This window comes from Diuraphis noxia, unplaced genomic scaffold (assembly GCF_037042655.1).
Source record: "Diuraphis noxia isolate RWA-SAM2 unplaced genomic scaffold, SU_Dnox_SAM2 contig0005, whole genome shotgun sequence".
Taxonomy (NCBI): Eukaryota; Metazoa; Arthropoda; class Insecta; order Hemiptera; family Aphididae; genus Diuraphis; species Diuraphis noxia.
Genome location: NW_028301715.1, coordinates 38,876,501 through 38,898,848, shown reverse-complemented (window position 1 = coordinate 38,898,848; position 22,348 = coordinate 38,876,501). Strand labels below are relative to the sequence as shown.

General features: G+C 27.4%; 3 protein-coding genes across 53 annotated transcripts in view; 2 read left to right on the top strand and 1 right to left on the bottom strand.

Annotated features, from left to right (window-relative positions):
* Positions 1-22,348, bottom strand: part of LOC107162837 (uncharacterized) — a 154,858-nt gene that overhangs the window by 124,004 nt on the left and 8,506 nt on the right. The window lies entirely within an intron of this gene.
* On the top strand, positions 8,734-14,906 carry LOC149055298 (longitudinals lacking protein-like). 2 transcript variants are annotated; one of them, XM_089228859.1, is made up of 3 exons: positions 8,734-10,151; positions 11,690-11,768; positions 13,365-13,506. In XM_089228859.1, the coding sequence occupies exon 1, from the start codon at positions 9,772-9,774 to the stop codon at positions 9,973-9,975; it is 204 nt and encodes a 67-aa protein (XP_089084985.1). In that variant the 5' UTR covers positions 8,734-9,771; the 3' UTR covers positions 9,976-10,151; positions 11,690-11,768; positions 13,365-13,506. The 2 variants fall into 2 exon arrangements, with proteins under 2 accessions (XP_089084985.1, XP_089084986.1); XM_089228860.1 differs by having other exon boundaries at positions 8,825-10,151; positions 13,365-14,906.
* LOC107162840 (uncharacterized) lies at positions 15,483-19,557 on the top strand. The gene is made up of 2 exons (XM_015509941.2): positions 15,483-15,986; positions 16,111-19,557. The coding sequence occupies exons 1-2, from the start codon at positions 15,744-15,746 to the stop codon at positions 16,375-16,377; spliced, it is 510 nt and encodes a 169-aa protein (XP_015365427.1). The 5' UTR covers positions 15,483-15,743; the 3' UTR covers positions 16,378-19,557.

The window sequence follows — 22,348 nt, the reverse complement described above, 5'->3', positions numbered from 1 at the left end:
ACAGTATGCCTTAGTGTGGCCAAAACCTTGTCAGCGAAGGCAATGTATTGTTTGTTTATTAGGACGAGGTTCTTCGATTTTGATTTTTGTGTAGTGTAAAAATTTGGTTTCAAATACGTCTTTGTTGTTGAGGGCAGGCTCTAAATCTATGAAGAACATAGGTACCTAGAGGCAGTTTTGAGTTACGTCGAAGAACATTAGTGATATTTCTGGGAGTATGTCCACGAGAGATTAGCTCGTTTTTTATTTCTATAGGGGTGGTGTGATGGTGATGTAGATTTCTGAGTACTACACGATAGGCTCTATCTTCTTTTAACTGATAGGTATGGAAATCTGCTTTGTTGTGCTGTAAAAATTTAATGACGGAGCGGAAAATGGATTAACTTAAAATTAAAATATTTTATTTTATTATTAAGTGATATTATGTATGGTTGTTTTATACAGCATAATATTGATATTAGTATAATCAGTAAGACACAATTAAATTTTTAGTTATATAATATAGTCAATATAGTAGTGTCGATGTCGGTAATGTTATATGCTAGGTAATGAAATATTAACTATTATTATAAATCATAATATAAAGCCTAAATAATAAACTGCATTCTATAAAAAGAACATTTTAAATATTTATATCCACTTACGTAAAAATATTTAAATAAACTGCAGGCTTACATCATCGCATGTGTATTAGAAGTAAATATAGGTTCATTACCTGTAGGTATACTTATTTTATTGTATGTACTGTTTTTAGTTCACAAATTGGCGATTATAATTAACATTAATTAAAATAATACAAATTCCTCTTTAGTTATTGTAATATTATCGTATTACAATAACCATTCTCGGTTGTTTACCAGCAGTCACTATTTGCGAATAAGGCCTGTTATAATGTTATATCACTATATCACTATATATAATACCGGTATACATTAAATGCATAGATATCGCATACGACTAAAATACCTGATTCAGAATTATAAGTCAGAAAAAGTGTTCTGAGATTTCTTGATTTGGGTCTCCCAATTTTTATTAGCTGTTTCAATATCTATACAATTGAAAGTGCTTGGATTCTTCAAAATAAATGCAGATTTATGTGGAAATTTTTAAATGCAGGTTAATTAAGTATCCATTGAATATATATTATTAATATGTAATATTACTAAGATTTTTGATTACCTTTAGTAGTTATTAGTTAACATAACTATTCAAAAACTATCAAATAGAATATTTTATATATATATATACATATGTATTAAAATATAAATTTGACTATTACAGAATTCAAAATTTTTATTACCTGTATTCTCTTCATCCTTTAACTTATTTAGAATATTTTGTACATATTTTTAATCAGAACATATATTCTACTATTATTCTAGTACAATTATTATTACTTATTTAGTTATTAGTAATATATGTAGCCAATGATGAATAGCCATGTAGTTTAAATACTTATATTAGCATAGCATATGAAATAATACTAAGTAGGGACTTACGTATTAAGTCCATATAGGCTACGTGTCTTAATGTTTAAGGAGTTGGTAAGTATAAGAAAAAGCGGACGTCCTTCATACGTTGGGTTATGCTGTGCTTATATTACATTTATATGGGTGAGCCACAGGGGAGCGTGCATATTATGCTGTCCTTATCATTACATAGTAAAAACAAAATGTTTAAAGTAATATTAATATATGTATTATTATTAAATTTAAAGTAGTATTTTTCGTTTATATATAAACAAAACAAATTTCGTACTCGTTTGCGTATATTTAAATATATTAATTAATATAAATCATAAAATATAATGTACATATTATATAGGTATTATATATTATGAATTCGAAATTCGTTTTACAAGATATTGTCTTTAATAAGGACATTACATTTTATCACACCTACTTAAATCTGTAAAAATATTGCTTACTTATATTAGTTATTAATCTATAATATTATAGCTACCTATAAGCTTAATTTTCTTTAAAGATAATTTTTTATTATGCAATCTATTATATTAGTAGAACAATAAACTTAATTGACATTATATTATTAAATCACACAGAAAATACAGAATGAACCTCCCTGTGGAGATTTTTTGTCAAAAGATGGTTATTCGTATATATCCAACCTACATGCATTTGCATTTTGTGGTTGAACTTTACTTTTAATCTGAAGCAGCCAGCCGCCATCAGGTAAGATGAAAGTCGATGTGAATACCAAGGTAACTTATATATATATATATTATATATTTTTATTATATATCGGGATATTGAAATAAAGGTTGAATATCGAGAAAGTATCTGGCATATTTCCTGTCGAGAGTAAAGAAGCAATAGATGAACTTGTTCTCATTCGTTATAAGTTATAGCTCTCCGTATTCTCTATAATATACCAGGTTTCAATAAGGTTAGGTTAGGACTTGAGGTGATTTCAAACCTATATAGAGGCAAGCTAATATATAGGCACTGATGGTTATGATAGCTTTATCAACAGCAAATTCACCGACTATTAGGGTTCGGTAGAATTTGGACGAGCGGTGATGAATATTTTGAAAAGTAAGACTTTTAAGTGACTTTCTAAGTATTTACTTTATGTCTACTTATTAAATGATCTTATAATATTAATGAGTTATAGATACGACGATTTTTGCCATGAACATTATCGTAGTAAGAAAATAATTCAATATACTTATATTATGATTTATAAAAGTATAATGAATAATTATTATATGCTCATCAAGAACATAATATTGATTATTTACTTTAGTGTCTATAGATATGAATATATAATATACTAAATGGACAATAAATACATAATTAGACTTAAATAAAAAATATAAAATAACATTTATTATATTTAAGTTTATATACCTACCACGTGTCCTCGAAAACAGGGTACACAACAGTATAATTAATCTATACATATTACTCAGCACCCAATACGACAATACAAGTTTTTTAATTATGTTTAAGGGACATATGATTACATGAAACTATAGACAGTATAGAGTATAGACTATCGGATATTCGAATCGTCAATCTCCCGCAGGCAGAATTCTAAAATATATATTATGTATAATATATAGCTTTGGGTACTGACTATACTGAGTATTGTAGGGAAGTGAGTAAATTGTAACTAGTTTTCGTATATATATATATATATATATATATATTATATACAATATAAATATATTTATAGTTATAGTAATATTGTACAAAGTTGTGAGTTATTCCTATTTAATACACCAATACCTATGACAGTATGACTATACCATAAACGTACTTCATAATAATGTATTAATGTCAAACAATATTAATAAGTGCAATAATTTTATTTTTCATTTTAAAAGTAGATTGCTTTACAAATACCACATTTACATACAAATACAATCAAAATAATTGTCTTAAAAATCATTTTTATTACAAAAAAGGACAAGAGGTGTATAATTATCAATTATTAAAAATATATAATTAAAAAAGCGGGTAAGTCGTGGATATCACTCTGCAGTCAGGCCCGGATTAAGATCTACAGTGCCCATAGGCTGTACAAAATTTGGTGCCCCTATTTAAAAAAAATATTGTATACATTTCTCTACTCGATACTTGATTAAATAATAAAATATTATTTTAGGTTTATTAGCCACAATATGTACATGTATATAAATATATAATATGTGAAAACAAGTAAAAACATAAAATTAAACTAATATAAAATATATTTTAGATTTATAAAAATATAAAATAATATATAAAAAATATTATAAAAAATAACGAACCATTAATTTATACTTTTCTTTTTTTAATTATTGATTACATAGATATTAATATTAATAATATTAATATTATAACCATATTATCTATGATTGATTATTACTATTTCAAATTTCCGATATATTTAAATAAAAATTTAAAATGACATCAGGATAGTATATGTGATGCCCGTGCCCCTAAATCTGTGATTGTGTATAGACTGAAGCCTACACTGCCTACGCCTTAATCCGGGCCTGAGTCTCTGCTGTACAGTAGATTACAAGTGGGTTACTTGTAATGGATGGAATTAAATTTGAATCCAATAATATTATATCATTGTATACGAAAAACGATTTTGAGCGGAGACGGTTTATCTGTCTAGGATATATTATAAATAATTAAAAATTTTCAAATCTTAGATATAAAAAGAAATTATTTTTATGAATTTCTTGCTTAAAATAATCTGTTAATTTCCATGATTTTTACGTATGTTGTCAAAGTTCAAACTTTTAAATGCTTGTAAAATAAATTGTAACTATGTATTTTTGCTCTGCTATTGTAAAAATATGTTAAGAGCCTTGTATTACATTTTCAAATCTTAGATTTAAAAAGAAAATTTTTTATGAATTTCTAGCTTAAAATAATTTGTGATTTTTACGTATTTTGTCAAAATTCACTTTGAATGCTTATAAGAAAAAATTTTGACCATGAATTTATTTTATTTTTCAACTGCTATTATAACAATAATATGTTAGGAGCCTTGTATTAATTTTACAAGCTTTTCTACACAACAAATACATTTTTATCGATAAAATTTTTTTGTAAATTTCATGGTGCCATGGTGGATAGAATATACTTATATAACCATGCGATGAAAATTTCATGTATCTATGGTCATTTGTTTTAAAGTTACATCAAAAACCAAAAATCGATTTGTTCGAAAATTGATTGTGCGTGAAATTTCACGTTTTTCCCTTAATTTTTATTTTGTTTATTCGGATTATTTAGAAAAATATTGAGAATTTTTACTTTTGACCCCCCTCCCAAAAGTACTATTTTTTTTTTTATCATGTAATATGCAATCTGTACAATTTAGCACAATAAGCATATGTGAGAAAAGTAACACAACAGGCGAGAAAGACATGATTAAAGAAGCCACCCATTACTCATTAGTGACACTTTAGCTGTTCAAAGTACCAACTACATTCACTTTCTGATCGAACAAATTACTGAAGTCAAAAATCGAAGCACCTGCCCCAAAACGTGATGAAAGAAATTAAAATTTAAAAAAAAAACACATGGTAAAATCAATACATTCCTCATCGCTCTACTCAGGATCTAAAATTAAGTTAAATTAAATATTAGATACACTATATAGAATTCCAAAAATAAAATAAAAAGAGTTAAAATTTATAATAACAATGCAAAATATTTTAAAAATCATAGGTGGTTCGCACTATATTATATTCATATAAACTATGCAATTTTAACCAGATTTTTTTTATGAAGCCAACTTTCTGAATTGTACTATTCGCCTTCACACACATTACACTTCTTGATAGACGGCATGCAGTGCACATTGCACACATGCACAGTCCTACACGGGTACTCATATCTGTATGGTTATATCGTTTTTGTGAATGAAACTAGTGTGAAATGCGAATAATGATAAATTGATAAGGACCGGTTTTGTTTAATTTAGCTTCAGTGACACTGACAAATTTCCTACGAAAGTATATTGTATAATAGATTAAGATGCATCATGCTTATAGATATTAATATATTATAGTTAATAAGTAATAACTAATAACCTATGGTAATATAATAGTATTAATATTATAGTCTATTATAGTATTATCATTATTTGCGCCTATAATCCTATATACGAGATGAGTTCCTAAATAATGTATGCATATCATAGTTATTAAAGAAATAAATGTGTATTATAAAATATATCTATAATGCATTTATATTTGCTTATACTTTGCACCGCTACAATAAATTACTTTAGTACTTATATCCGGCGAGGAGAATATTATATTTTTTCCTCACAATATTTCCATCATTTTAGTAAAGCACAAAAAACAAAAATAACGATTGCAAAAAAAAAATGAAATTGAAACCAAATATAAAAAATGTGTTTGGTATAATGGTATCAGTTTTACAAATTTTGTTTATCTTCATTTTTTTTCGTCAACTTAAAGTGGTGTTTCTTTCACTTAACATAATTTTTTAAACAATACCTGTTTAAACTTGATAGTAATTTATAAAATAATTATACTAACGTTTACATTAAAAATTGTTTTACATAATAATATAACCAACAAGGCAACAATAACAAATCTACAATGCGGAACTCGGCAAAACGTGTTAATTGTAATAATGTAATGTATATAACATTTTTAAGAATAGGGTTATATGTTATTATCTACTACATACGCATGCTTAACTATGAAAATTATTATTTAGTGCAGAAATAAATTTATCAATCCATTAAAAATTAAAAAAATTCTAAGATAATATCATTATAGGCAAGTAATATAATACATAAAGATAACGAGTAGGCCACGGTCACGACAGCGGTATACTCATACGTCCTATACAAAACGAATATGCCAACATATTATTATTTTATTTTAGACTAATTTACACACGCACACACACATATGTAATACCATTTATGTCATATAGTATTAAATATCCTGCGTGAGCTACATAAATATTCCTTTATGTGGTATATTTTAATTTGTCAGTAAACTAATCTTTACTTTCAACTTGTTAAGCTTATAAACATACTTTTCTACAAAAATTCTACAAAAAGTAATTTTGTTTTTCTTAATTGTTATAGCCATTATAGTTCTTGAGTTGCTACTCAAATTCCTTAATTCGTAATTTTTTTGATTTTATCCTTTAAGACAATTAGGTAACTATACCTAATACCTAATTCCTACCAAAATATTAAAATGGAAATAAACAATAGTTATTATAAAAATGGTTTCATTTAAATAATGAACAAAAATAAGTTATAACACTAGATTTCAATATTATAATTTTAATGATAATTGTTAGTTTTCGCTTTACAGGTTTTCTATCACCAGTGTAGTGTAAGTGTGTAACCTACTGTTGTAGCTTAAAAATATTCAATTTATTTAACAGATTTAGTAAAAAATAAAATTTTAACTAATTAAAGAAATAATAAAGATAAATAATTTTAATTGTGCTATTTTTGAATATAACTTTAAATATTTGGCCTTCGTATATACCATATACGGCTATATAAACAGCCCATATAAAATTAATGAAAATTAAAAACTACCAACACATTACACATAATATTATCAGGGTGATTAAATTAATTGGTTCAAAATTACTAGTGATCTAAAGACAACTGACAAGGATAAATTTATTATTGTTTTCGGTAGTAACTAATGGTGCACCTCTAATTAAAAATAAAAATAAAACTAAGACATATTTTTCCATCATTTCAGTAGATCATGTTCAGACTACTGTAATAAATCGTGTTTGTAATTTGTAGTCTTGTATAGGTAATATATGTTATATATCTGTATTTTATATATTATATATTATCAATAAGTAGAATAAAAAGATATATTATTTTAAAACATGAAAAAGAACCTCATAAACTTAAAACTACCAATGTTTAAAAAATATTGTCAATGAAACAGTGTTATCTAAAATTGAATGAATCCATATAAATTAAATTTTCACCTGAAAAAATTAAAATCAATACTTACTGGTAGTGAGTATTATTACAAATACAATAATATTTTAACATATCATTATATATACCTATCTGCAACGAGAAGTCACCTAACCCAAACCCATTGCTTTTACTACTATATTTTTTTTTTTATATCCAATATTTTACAATTTTACACACTTATATATTATTATATATCACTGCTGCAGGACTATATAAACAACTTGCAAGTAGTACAATGACCTACAATGAGAACGATTTTATTTCCCTTTGCTGTTATTCGTATTAAAAACGAAAATATTTTTTACCAATATATGAATAATATTAATATATATATATATATATATATTATATAATGTGTAAAAAATGAGCAGCTAGCTATAATTTATTTATTTTAATAATAGGTATAAAATTCAAGTGTTAGTTGGTGAATTAAAATATACAAACGGGTGAAACGAAAATCATAGTATTTTCAATCGAAATCGATTTGAAAGTAAGTGTGTAAATCGTGTAATTAAAACAAAATAATAATAATAAGAAGAAGAAGAAAGATAGAATAACAAGAAAGAGAGAAACGTCGTAGAACGGCTTGTTTTTTCGTCCGGCCAACGGTTCCCACGGCGGTGGAATATTAACACGGTCGACCGCGTGTCCGGTGGTGGTAGCCGTGGCGGGCGAGCGAGCGAGAAAAAACGTCGAGAAACGGTCGTTTACGGTAGACAGAGGTGGAGGGAACGAGCGAGAAAGAACGGGTTACGGAAAGCGTGTGAGTGTGTGTACTTGCATTGGTCTGATGGTGAGGAGGGGGGGGGTGGTTGAGAGGGTCGAGAGAGAGAGCCGAAAAAACGAATACAAAAATCTAATAACCACTGACGCGCCGCCGAAAAGAATGACGGAAAAAACGGGTAATATACAAAAATAATATTGTAGGCATGTAGATAGACGCGCACACGGTATTTACCGTGTTGCCGCGGCCGTTGCACGGTAATTTCCGTCAGTGTCACGTCCACACCTGCGCCTGCACTGGCGCACCTGTGCTTACCGCCACTACTCCCCCAGCGTATCGCCAATGAAAAGCGGTGCGTCGGGGGGGGGCCGCGGAGGAATAAATAAAAAAAAAATATAATAATAATATACGACGGCGACTACTTAGCTGCCTTACAAGCCACGGTCGCGGTGAATGAAATTTATTTTTTTTTCCCGTGTTGGCACAGTGAATTTTTTACCCACCACAACAACGACCCATCGATCAGAATTTTCCCCCTTCGCCGCGCTAGTGCCTCGGTTATTATTATTATTATTGTTTTTTTACCACTCCGTATTTTTTTTACCGCCGCGCGACACCGACAACTACACGCCAACAGTCTCAATAAACGCGCGCGTGCCGTCGTCGGCTGATCGTCACCGCCGCCGCCGTAGCGTTCGGCGTCGACTTAACTACGATATTGATATATTATATTTAATTCATATAATTAAATATTAATTAATTGTGTTCGCCGTTTTGTCACACCCGTTACAGTAAGCCCGTGATTTGCCGCCGTTTCATGCGTACTTCATGAATAATTAAACACAGAATTTACTATTATTATCGTACTCGGGAACGATATCAACAACATCGACTACGACGACAAAAACAACAACAACAACAAAAATAACATTATTTTATATAATAATAATAATAATAAATAATAATAATATGTAAAACGGTACTATCGGTATATTGTGTGTAAGTTCCGTCCGGCGAACCCAATACAATATTATTATCTGAGCGTGATAAGACCGTCCGTCCGTGTGCGTGTGCGAGTGTTTTTTACTAATTTTTTTTTACCGTAATTCCGTTTCGGATTTTTTTTTATTGCTTCACTCACCGATTTCTTCGAACTCAAAATGCGTGTGCGTGGTTTTACGGCGACCACGACTACCGCGTATGTGTACGACCGACGACGTCGGCGCGGCGGCGGCTACACCGCCGAGGGCCGTAAGTGCCTGTGTTTTCACGATCGCGCGTGTGTGGGGGAGGGGGGGCACCTCGTCGTCGTCGTCGTCGTCAACGAGGCGACAGCCCTTTATTGATTTTTCCGTTTTCGCGTGTTGTTCAATTGTTGTTGTTGATAAGGAGAGTGAATTTTTTCCGTCGACGGTCGATAAAATTTTTCGCGGGGGGGTTCTCTCCCCCTCCGTTTGCGGTCTTTGGTCAACCACCACCACTGCGGCCGCCTTCACTGCCACCGGCCGCCGCTCGACAACGACGACGACGGCGACGGTGGCCGATACACGAAAATATTTACGGAACCGGAACTAATGGCAGGAAAAGGCGCACGCACGCACGCACGCACGCAACTCGACACGCACACGACGTGTAAACAAACAAACGTACGGAAGACGGTGACCGAAAACGGCGATGAGCACCAACTTCGTCATCGATTCGGCGGGGGCGAAAATGACCGAAAAATGATGTGGCCGACGACGACGATGACTTTTAACAACAACAACAATAAACATTAATAAGACGGTAATTCGGAACTCCGCTAACCGTACCCGTTTGCGTTTCCTGGTCTGCTCATATAGCCGCGAGTTCTGGTCGACAGAGGTAAATGGCGTTTTCCGAGGAGGTTGGTCAGCAGAAAACATTTACATCAGTACAACAAGTAATTATCATCTCGCCGTCAATTTAACACCAGGTAAACAAAACTCAATTTCACTCATTTTATATTTACAGTTAAGCAGCTTTGCTTAATGATCGACATGACTGAATCACTACTCGATTCGTTGGAATGTGATAATGCAATATATCATTTTGATTTTCAATATTCTCGTTGATGTCCTATGGATTAGTAACTTAGTACGATCATGTTGGCAAAAATTCTTCTTATCATTTCTCAAGCTGTTCGAGCTATATTCAATACCATTTATTATTCATTAACTGCTTGATGGCTAATAGTATGACATTTCAGTTTTATTGGACTATATAAGTCATGCTCACACTACTTTTATCAATACTCCTCGTTGTTAATTTACTAAAAATAATTTTCTCTTATTAAGCAGTAACGGCCTGAGAACAGATTATACGGTTGTCTAATTAAATAAAGGCCTCTCTATTCAAGTATGATTAGGAAGACGTGGGGTCTTGAACATATTTGTTCAATAAATTTTAAGGGGTCCTGTCGGCGATCTCCGTCTTGTTGAACCTGTCCAGTCCGCCGCTGCAATTAAGATTTTCTTTGGTGAACTTTATGTTATCGCCATTAACCACTTTCTATTAGTCAGACTTAATGATTAGGTTAACTATTTGTTGGCTATTGTTGGTGAAATTTAAATACAATAAAATAAAGAAGATACCAACATACATTTAAATTATCATGGGAATTATAGGTATTAATTGTAGCCATATTATTGTTTTAAATACATTCAATTTATGCATTATTGCATTTGTTGATAATTATTTTACCTACCTATTACAAGAATTATTTTTACCAAAAAAACTTAAAATATAGCTATAAGCTAGTATGATGTATGTAATTCATTTGTACCTAGGTATTACTGAATTACTATTAAAAGTACAATACTGTTACACAATGTACATAAAGGATGATATTACAAAAATGCCTTCAACTCTTAAATCTATAAGATACTCTCACCTATTATTTATTTTCTAAAATACAGTTATGACTTTGGTTATTTCCTAAAATGTAACATTGCAGTGAAACCATGGATTCATCTCCTCCCCATCATACAAAAGCTTTGAATTGTAATAGGTACTAAACTTTATTTTAAGGAAGGTTAACCATGGAAAATTGTTTAATTTTTACAAATGAGCTCTTATTGCTGAAGCTTATTTTTACTGTGCCATAGCCATAATAAGTAATTTTACCACAATATGTTTGATTTTTGAATCAGTCTTAAATATTATGAAATAAGCACAACAGTATTGTATACAGTTATCATAATAACAATAAATTATTTAATATTAAACATGATAATTTTAGGTAAAAGTGTACAAAATAATACACAATTATATTATGTTTAATATATTTTGATGTAAAGTATTCACTGTTTATTGCTTCAGAATCATTGCAACCTTAATTTAAATGCTTTCTACACTAAAATGTATGAAATTTGTATCTACCCTTTGTAGGTTTGTAAAATAAATAAATAGTTTTATTATATGATTATGTATATTAATATTGATTTAAAATAATATAATAATATTTTTTTACAGATTGTCATATACTGATGAGTATTAATTAATTTGTTGAATAAAACAGCACAGATACAAGAATAATGATTATTTTAAAGGAGTAAGTTTTTATTTTATGTATATTTTATGATCTGATTTACATTTGGTTTTATATTTTTAAAACTGATAATGGTTAGTGATTAGCCTTATTATGAAAATAAATTATTATTATTATTTTATACATCCAAACATAAATATAAAATGAATTTGTTTGTAAGTAGAACTATATTACAAGAAGTAATTATATATTATCCAAAACAAATAAATATAATTTCATCCCAATAAAAAAAAAAAACATATACATATTTATGATGCAAATATTCAATTAATTTAAAAAAATAAGTACCTGTATTGAAAAAACCCGATAGTGCACTTATATTTTTATAAGTATTGCGAAATATTAATTTGTGTTATGGTTTACAATCATATTATTTTGAATAAACTTAACAGAATTATCAATTAATAAATTTGTGATTCATATATTATTTGATAAGATAAAATATACTTAAATATTATATTTCTATGAAGTAAATATGCTTAGGATAATATTTTAATACCTAGAATGTATATAATATGGAAAACCTTACGAGTATATGTATCTAAATAATTATAATACATTAAAAATATGTTTTGCAGTAATTATTTCATAAATATATTTAACACATTATGTTGTGTTTTGGTATTTTTTTTATTGATGTAACATTTTTCTTTAAATAAGATGAATTAATACTTGATTGATAAAATGTGAAAATAATATACCAACATTATCAAAAATTACTGGACATCTTGATTTTACTTACAATAAATTTTATTTTCTATAACATTAAATATATCAAAATATTAATTTTGTTAATATATTGAACGGAAAATGTATTACAAATTCAATATTTTAAATCTTTATTTTGTAGTAGGTAATATAATATTATTTTTATTTATGTCGAAAGTATTATAAAATTGTTGTATTATTAACTAGATAATTGTATATAATATTATAAATGATGTTTGATTTATTTGAAAACATTGCATAATTGAACAAATATTAACTAATTCTTTAAAAGCTAAGTATTATAAAGCATTATTTAAAACCTAGATGTGAAATCAACAAATTAAATGTAATTTTGAAGTATTCATACTAGGAATAGCAAGTATTCAACATTAACATTAAAGTACTCCAGGTAACGTTTACTATGTGTAAAACAGACAAAAAATATTGGATTCTTGAGCTTTTTGAGAAAAAAAAAACTATATACAAATAATTCTAACCAACTAACATTTTAAATTGTAAAAAATAAATAATTATAATAGATTTACATTAAACATACAAATTCCAATACATTTTATTGTGGAAACTGCATCCTTACAGTATCCACATAAGGTGTGAATTTGTAAGCTTTTATTGAACTAACAAATATAATTTCATTAGGCGGGTATGCTTATTATTAATATGCTTCAATCGGTGTTCATTCAAAATAAAACAATGTAGGTGCTGGATTAACATATTTCATTTACTCAATTTCCTCTATTCAAATCTCTTAAGGACATTTAAATGATTCAATTTCTTCTCCAAGCTTACCATCACTTAATCCAGGTTTTGGGTTCTGTAATTGATACATCTATTGTATAAATTTTAATTATAATTTTTGCTATGTATTTATAGCTGAATTGATCGACTACCAGAGACGTTTAATACTTACTGAATACTACAAATTCACTGGTTTGCATACAAAAGATTGGTTATCTCAAGATACGGAAGAAATACCTGGCTTATTTCCACATCACCTAGATCCTGGTACCATTACTATACGAACAACACCTAGCAGTGGTTCTAGTGGTAAGCGAATACGAAATTCGTCAAACCGATCACCCGAAGAAGCACGATGGGTGTGTCCAACTTGTGGAAAACGATACAAATATAGTCGTGGCTTAGCTATGCATAGGCGGTTAGAATGTGGTAAGGAACCCATGTTCCATTGTCCCTTTTGTCCACAAAAATGTCACCAAAAGGGCAACATGGTCATACATATTAAGAAAAAACACCCTACCCAATATGAGGAACAATCGCAAGCTGTTGTACAGGCACATGTCAAAGCACAACATGTCCAAAGCGATTAAGACAATTTTTGCCCTCAGTATTTTTGTTTTAATTTAATTATAAATGTCTTTTAGGCACATGCTACTACTTATTTGAATTTTTATAAAATTTATGTTTATAAAATTTTCAAGGTCATATCCTATCACAATACCTCCTTACCCCCTCATTGTAGTTTTTTATTAAAGATATACAAAATTATTGAGTGTTCTTAATAATTGTTTTATGCTCATATAATAAATCTTGACTGATATTATTAACAATAATTTTACCCATGTTTATATTTTTTAGTTTTTTTTTGTTAATATGTATGATTTTAAAAAATGTTTTAATATATACATACTTAAATTGCATGAATTAACCAGTTTGATCTACCTCTTTTGATATGACCAAGAAATGCCTACTTCTATCGTCCCCCACTAGACTTAAACCGTTACCTATTTCATAATTGAATTGCAATCATATTTAATACCCATTTGCAATAAACGTGCAATTCATATATTTATATCAATATTATTTTTTTCAGCAATTTTGCTTGTAAATATTCTATTTTTATTTTGTTAAATTATAAATATATATTTTTTCGAAATTAGTTTTTTTCAAATTCATTAATACATTTAAATTTTAGGTATTTGTTTTTTTTTTTTTAATTATTATTATTATTATTTTATTTTTTATTATTATAATTATAATTATTATCATTTTTAGAAAAGTATTAAATGATTCTATAGTATTAGCAAACCAAAACAAATGAAATTGAGTCTTCCAAGTGATAATTAAACTCTTAGAACAAGTTGAGATATATTTTTTTAATTGTAATCTCGTTCCCGTCCCAAATAAGATTATACATGTACTACTAATCTTAAACTTGAGATATTTACTTAAAACAAACACTATTGTATACAAATTTTTATTTTGTAAAATTGTTGATGTATTTTTTTTCTACTTAAGAAAAATGTTTTATTTTATAACAGTATTAAGATGACAAATTACTTGTTAGTTTTATGTCTTGTATTATACAAATGACCCAAAGTATTATGGATTAGTTTTTAATGGTATTTTATTTATTTAATAAAAATGTGTAATTAAATGTTTATTAAAGTAATATAATTGTTGGGTTATTTTTTTGTTAGCCTGAAACAAATTATAATTTTGGTGGTTTTGTAAGTTTTTTTTTCTTTAAAGATTGTACTTACAAGTTTCAAATTAATGTTTTAATTAGTATTCAAATTTTACTTAAACAATTATTTCGTTACATTTACCTGAAACATGTAAATATATATTTTAATTGTTATATATAATTTTTTTTCATTTATTATGAATATTAATAATGATTCCCATGTATCTTATTATTTTAATTTAAAACATGTACTAATTCGCTTTTTTTTTTCAGGTGTTATGTTAATACAAGCCAAAACATACAGTAGGGTCAACAGCATTATCATCAAAATATAAATCATTATTCCACTCATAATGTACATTAAACAATCATTTATTTTCTTATTTATAGACAGCTGTAGTTAAAAAATGATATATTTTTACTATTAATTGATTTTTTGTATACTTTTATTCTCATCATGTCATAGTTTTTACTTTAGAGTATTAAAATAATTTTACAGCGTTGGATCTAACTTAAAAAAAATCAAATCAAGAGTTAAATATTCAATAATGACAAAATATTATTCAACTTTTAAAATATTAGTTAAATACATTAATTATCATCCTATCTATCTGATAAATAAAATTATACGTGTACCTATTTATTTTAACTAGTAGGTTTCTGTATTAGTAGTTCTGTAGTATTTGCAATAATCTTACTAGTATTTATTTTGAAATTGGCTTATACTTTTCGCACGCTCTTGTTTCGCACCTGAGCATGTCTCTAGCTTCTTCTATCATCACTGCTCCTCATATTAACAACTAGTGGTTGCAGTTACAGGCGACGATATGGCCACAATCACAGCCACTCAGCGAGTGGTAAATAACCATTTGACCAACTTCAATTATCATCATTTGTCAAGTGTCATTAAATACTTGAATAATCAGCAACCAACACCCCAACAACCGCAACAGCCAAAAACATGGACAACAACCAATGCATTGTCAATATCACAAAGATATTTTGAGAAAATTGCTCCAGCGTCTGTTGGTATTCCAGCATTGATGAATCAAAATTTTTATGATATGCAGGTAAAGTATTTTATTTGTATTATATCATGTTATGAATTATAATTAATATGGTCAAAAAGATTGAGAAATATTTATGCATGCATGATGATTAAATAATTGTAATGTAACAAAACATTTCACATAGGATTCTGGTTCAGATGCATCTGGTCACGACGGCTATGGAAGACACAGGAGACATAATAGGGACAAGGAACCTATATTTCAATGTCCTGACTGTGATAAAAGGTATCGCTCTAAAACTAGCTTAAGTCTACACAAACGTCTTGAATGTGGAAAAGAACCAGCTTTCCAGTGCCCATACTGCCCGCTCAAAACACATCAGAAAGGTAACCTGCAAGTACATATAAAAAAGAAACACAACGATCATGGAGAACTTAATAGGACTTATTGAATTATAAGAGTAAAACAACATTGGTCTTATAAACATTTAGAGAGATTATAGTGCCATCCTCCCAGTCTTAACTTTTTTTACATTTCCAAGGGACATAAACAATTGAAATATTCAAATTTTTTCGAATACAAAAATCAAAATTTCATAAAATAAATTCAATAGTTTGGATCTAAAACTCATCTTTGAATTACAATATTCTTAAACTAATATTTTATTTATTTTTTGCATTGTTATTTTATTTTAGGTTAATTTGTGAATTATTTAATAATAACAACAGTTCCAATATTAATAATACATTCAAAAAATAACCTATTAGTCAATTTATTATTAATAAGTAGTAAGAAATACATCAGTAGATTTAGAAATAAGTTTCATTTTCAATCATGAACTTATCATTTATCTTATATACTGGAGTATCATGAAAACAGGGTGTTATTTTCATATATACATTTGCTCCTCATAATTTCCTTAGTAATACATTTTAGATTTTCTGACACGAGTAACTAATGTATAAATTTATGTATACAGTGTTCTCTTATGAATATATATAAATGACTGATGTATTTTTCTTATCAAAATTATGTAACTACATAAAACATTATAACTTAATCTGTAGTTAAGTAGCTTGGGACTCCATTTGTAACTGAAATTCACAGGTGAAAATAAATCATTTAAATCAAATGTGTATATAATATATATATACAATTTAATAATATATAAATTATTTAAAAAAAAAAATTAAAAAAACAGTACAAAATATGTGTTCGTTTTACATAAGAGTATCTACACTCTTGATAACAATTTATTTTATAGACCAAAATGTCTGCATATCTGAGTATTTCCAAACAATAACAAAATAAATTATGTGACCATTTAATATTTTTGAGGGTTGCGTAATTAATGACATATTGGTACTACATGCCGTCCATTTAATCACATATTATAATTTAATTCATACCAAAGTTTTTTTAAGTACAAATAATAGTATATAGTTAACATAAAGATATTTTGTCCTTTATGGTTGTAGTATTTTATTATGGTATTATAATACTTGTTAAATAAATAGCTTATAATAGACCATTTTATTTTTACTTAAGTTACCATCACAAACTACCAAGTCGTGTTACTTAACAATTTATAAAAATGTGCCTTACACTTGGCCCCCATGACTAACTATTTTGATTAATATTCCTAATTTTAATCACTTTCAGTTCAATGAGACTCATGGTGGGTGGTGGTATTATCTCTTTAAATGCAGTATTAAAATAAAACACATAATATTAATTTCCAAAGAATATACAAATTAATTATTTCATTTTAAAAATGCAATGTTGCTCTCTTGACCTAAGATCTCTAATAAAGATATATATAAGAAATATATATATTATTAAATATTATATAATACAATTATTTATTAAAGTTAAGTTAGTAGCAATAAGAAACATACTGTCTGAATGTAAAATCTATAAAAAAAAAATCTACCTCATATTACTACAATTAGTTTGTCCCGTTAATGAGTGCAATTTTTCCTATTTTATAAAATGTAACTATGTATAAAAAAAAAGTTATATGTCTTGTTCCTAGTTACTTTTTTAATATTTATTTACATATTCATATATAGATATATATATATAAATCAACATATTATTATAACTATTATTATTTTTTGTAATTTTATTTTTTGTAGTACATTTGTGTCTACCTCATTAATAGCTTTAAAAAACAATATGTACAAACAATATTGCTGTTCTTTTTTTTTTTTTAGTTATTATTTATTATTATTTTTACATCACTTTGCATTAGATATTAAGCCATCAAGACTAAACCAACACTTGAAGTACAAATTTGCGATTGCAGGAATTTATTCAAATTAATAATTTTAATGTAATTTGTAGGGTATTATAATGTTCATCTAGTTTGTACAGGGGTTCTTTTTCGTGTAGCTACACATTATTTTACTAGACTTGCCTATATGATTTAGAACCTTGCGTAAGTTTTATTTTTCCGGTGGTAATATTGTTCCTAATACCAAAAATATATGTTATATAATTCCTACTATGGAGGAAATGGGAGGTAATAATCTAGAAACAATATTATGATATTATGTTTTGCTTATAAAAATAAACACTAGATAGAATTTTGTGCGCTAGAGTTCAGTGTCATTTTCAAAGCAATATATTTGTAACCTAGTTGGACATGAGACTTAGACAAAAGGCAATAACTTTCTATAGTTAATAACTTTAATATCTAAGCCCTTTTAAACTTGTGTTAGAATTATTGAACCCCATATTATTCTGATTATTATAATTATATAATTATATATATATTTTTTTTTTTTTTTTTGAAAAATCGCAATCATTGAAGGTACAAGATTAATTTTTAATAATAATCAAATTAAAGTACAAACAAATTCTAAATAATTAATATGGTTCAACCACAAAATTGTTATGTAAAATATGTATATAATGTAAATGGATGTATTCTTAAAATGTTAAAAAAAAATCCTTCCTTTTTTACTTTATTTGTAATAAAGTCTATACCACCCCACCACCTCAAAACATAAGTTAATATAACATTTAATTTTTTTCTACATAGTTCCTATTTTTTAGACAAACTATGCATTTTACCTTTTTATATTTTTATTTTTATCTTACAAATAGTGTTCATCTTAGTAGAAAATTATTTTGTACAAACATCTTAGATATGTAAATCTTTATGTACCTGATGTTTTGCATTTAATTAATAAGTTACTAGCACTCACAATGTTTCCAAAGGTATTTTCCTTCCAACTATAATTTTATGTACAACAATTTTATGTTTAAGCATAAATACTTGCAACAAGCGTTTTTTCATATGCATACCGTGTTAAATATTCTTATTTGTTTTGTAAGCACACAACACATCATAAACACGCGAGCAGTATTACTTTCTTCATTGTACTATTACATACCTAACCTTTATTTAATTTTTTTTTTTATTATTATTATTTATGAGATCAAATTTATTATTTATATAGAAAATATGTGTATATTATGTTTTGTGCACTAAATTTAGATGCTTAGTTTTGATAAAGTGTAAGATTAGTATAATGCAATATGTTGTAATCTATAAACAAATTTATAAAAAAAAAAACATTTGTCATTTAAAGAAAACTATATAAAATATATTAGTTTCTGAATATGATTGTTTTATAAAATTATTATGTATAATTATTACAGGTATATTAAATTAATTAATCCTACTAAAGCTTAAACTCTAATTGTTTCAGTATTTGATGTATAAGTAGACAATTTACAATCATGGTTAAAATTAAGTAAATTTACTTGTGACTTGTTACGAGGGGCCCAACTACGGGGATGCTTCAGTACCCTCAATGCCCCAACTTTACTTTAAGCACTCCCAAGTTTCATATTGTTATAATTTCAAATACGAATATCTATAGTTTAAACAATGTACTTTTATTTTTTAAGATTTTATTATCATTAATTTTTTACTCGTATCTTGCATACTGATTAATAAAATGTTTAGAAAACAGGCCAGATGACATTAAAAAAAATACTAAATAAAGAAATACAAATATTTCAAATTTATACAAGTTAATGCAGGTTGCATACTTGTCAGTTCTGCGACTAACGAACACTTTTTCCTCAAAGAGATCTTAAAAAACTGTCTGTGAAGCAGCATACTTCAGCAACAATTTACTAATTCAATAATGATATGATTATATATATGATTGAAAGACACCTAGCTATTATTCCTGAAGAATAATAAAATATTTGCAAATATTGATAGAAATTTATGTTTGACTATTTAGAATGTATTATATTGAGAATATAATAAAAGTATAATCTAAATATTGGAATTATGTTAAGTTGGGGAGGCAGGCTGTGATTCATAATTGTAGCACCCCAAGATTTGAACATTAGTTGCGCCGCTACTTGTTACTAAGGCATATGAATAAATAATAATGTATTTACAATTTAAGATCTGACAAATTATATTTTCCCAAATGTATTAATATCATTTTTAATTCAATGAATCTTCTTGTTGGACTTAGTTTTGTTCTGTTCATAAATTAAACACAATTTAAAACTGATTTTTTAATTGTTTTGAGAGCATCTTATACTTATGAATTTGCAAACTTTGTGACCAAGCCATAGATTTGTGATCATCTCAACAAAAAATTTTAATTTTCATACCTATAATATTATAAATACGTTATTTTAATTTAGTGTAAATATTTAAAAAATTTCATCAGAATAAGTTAACTAAATAAATTATAATGGAATTTTTCAAGTTCTACAATCGGCATTACTTCAATAACAACAAAACAAATCGTTTGCGGAGATTTAATTATGTTGAGCATTAAATTAATTTAATTTAATTTAATTTTTACAAATTTTGTATTCTTTGGTGTCAAATCTTCAATCATTCATAAAAAAAATGTATGGCTTTATATATTAAACCATACGGGAGTATACTCAACAATATTCACATAGATGTGAGTTAGGTATAAGTGAAAATAACTGGTAAGTGGCTGGGTTACTGTCTCATTGTAATGGATGGCATTAAATTTTAATTCAATGATATGATTCTATTGTATACGAAAAAGGATTCTTAGCGGGGTGCCGAACCTACTTTTATAAATAATAAAATTTAATATCGTAAATATAGTTGTAAATAATCGCATTACATTCCGGTTAAATTTTTTAGTATGTAGTATATTTTATGTATAATATTTTAGTAGGTATGAAAACTTATGAGGAAATATTCTATCAAACTTTAAATGTTAGCAACGTAAAGAAATTTTCATTAATTTTTAACTAAAATATAATTTGTAGTTTTGGGATCCTGATGAATTTTGTCAAAACTTCAACTAAGTGCGTGTAAAAAATAACCAGTTTTATGGAGTTGACTTTAATATTTTTCATCTTCTATCAAAAAAACATTGCACTGCATTTTCAAGTTAGTCAAAAAGCTTAGTGTAAAGAATCAACATTTGTTTATCATTTTTAAAAAAAAGATTAGGTATACATTTTTCATTTCTATAAATAGCGTAGAGTTAAAATATTTAAAAATATTATCTTGTGTGACATATGATAATGTTAAGTTTTAGCGAAAATCTCAAATGTCAATCAGTTGTCCTAGAATTACAGCACATAATCAAAATCGACTTATGAAAATTCATTATCAATTTTTAAAAATAATTTATTATTCAGAATTGTAAAAAAATTAAATATTACTTATGTTAATTTTCTGTAAAAATGTTTAGAGGATGCTACTTGGTCATTTTTTCTCCGTCTTACACTCATGGACAAATTTTCGTTCAATAGTTTGTATACTGTGCTGTTAGCTTTGATTTTCAGAGAATTTACCTATTAAACAAATTTTAGTTGGAACGTTATCTTTTCTTAAGCGTATGCTTATTCGATATTTAAATTTTCAAACGAGATAATAATATGTATCAATGCATTTTTAATTTGTGATTCCTCTTGAATGTGGATTGAGGGGAATCTTCCAGAACAGTTTTTATGAATTTAGATTTAGATAGCAGGTAGATCGTATATACCGTCATACCTTTTTAGTTCTATCTAAATATTTGTGCATGTCTTATAATAGTCAATTTTATAATATACAATTTTTTCTGAAATTTTTTTTTAACTAAACATTTAATAATAAATTCGGGATTGGGGAGGCCCTAAGCCTCCCCCCTCACCGCCATGTTTTTAGTTTTAATTGATATTTAATCCTTTTTTCATTGGTCGTCTAGATGTGTAGATGTGCCACGAAAAAACACATTACTACAGAATTCTATTATCGATCCACAGTCGATGCAAATCAAAATTTTAAATTAGGACAAAAATAAATAAAACAATTTGATGTTATCTCTTGTCTTTGTCCAATACTCACGCGACATAGATTTTTAGAAACGTTCATTTCCAAACATACAAAACCTAAATACGAAATCACA

Bases quoted from the DNA above. Each gene is read 5' to 3' on its own strand.
- LOC149055298 (XM_089228859.1), top strand. From the start codon at position 9,772: ATGGCAGGAAAAGGCGCACGCACGCACGCACGCACGCAACTCGACACG.
- LOC107162840 (XM_015509941.2), top strand. From the start codon at position 15,744: ATGGCCACAATCACAGCCACTCAGCGAGTGGTAAATAACCATTTGACC. The intron at 15,987-16,110 runs GTAAAGTATTTT...CATTTCACATAG, and splicing joins AAAATTTTTATGATATGCAG to GATTCTGGTTCAGATGCATC.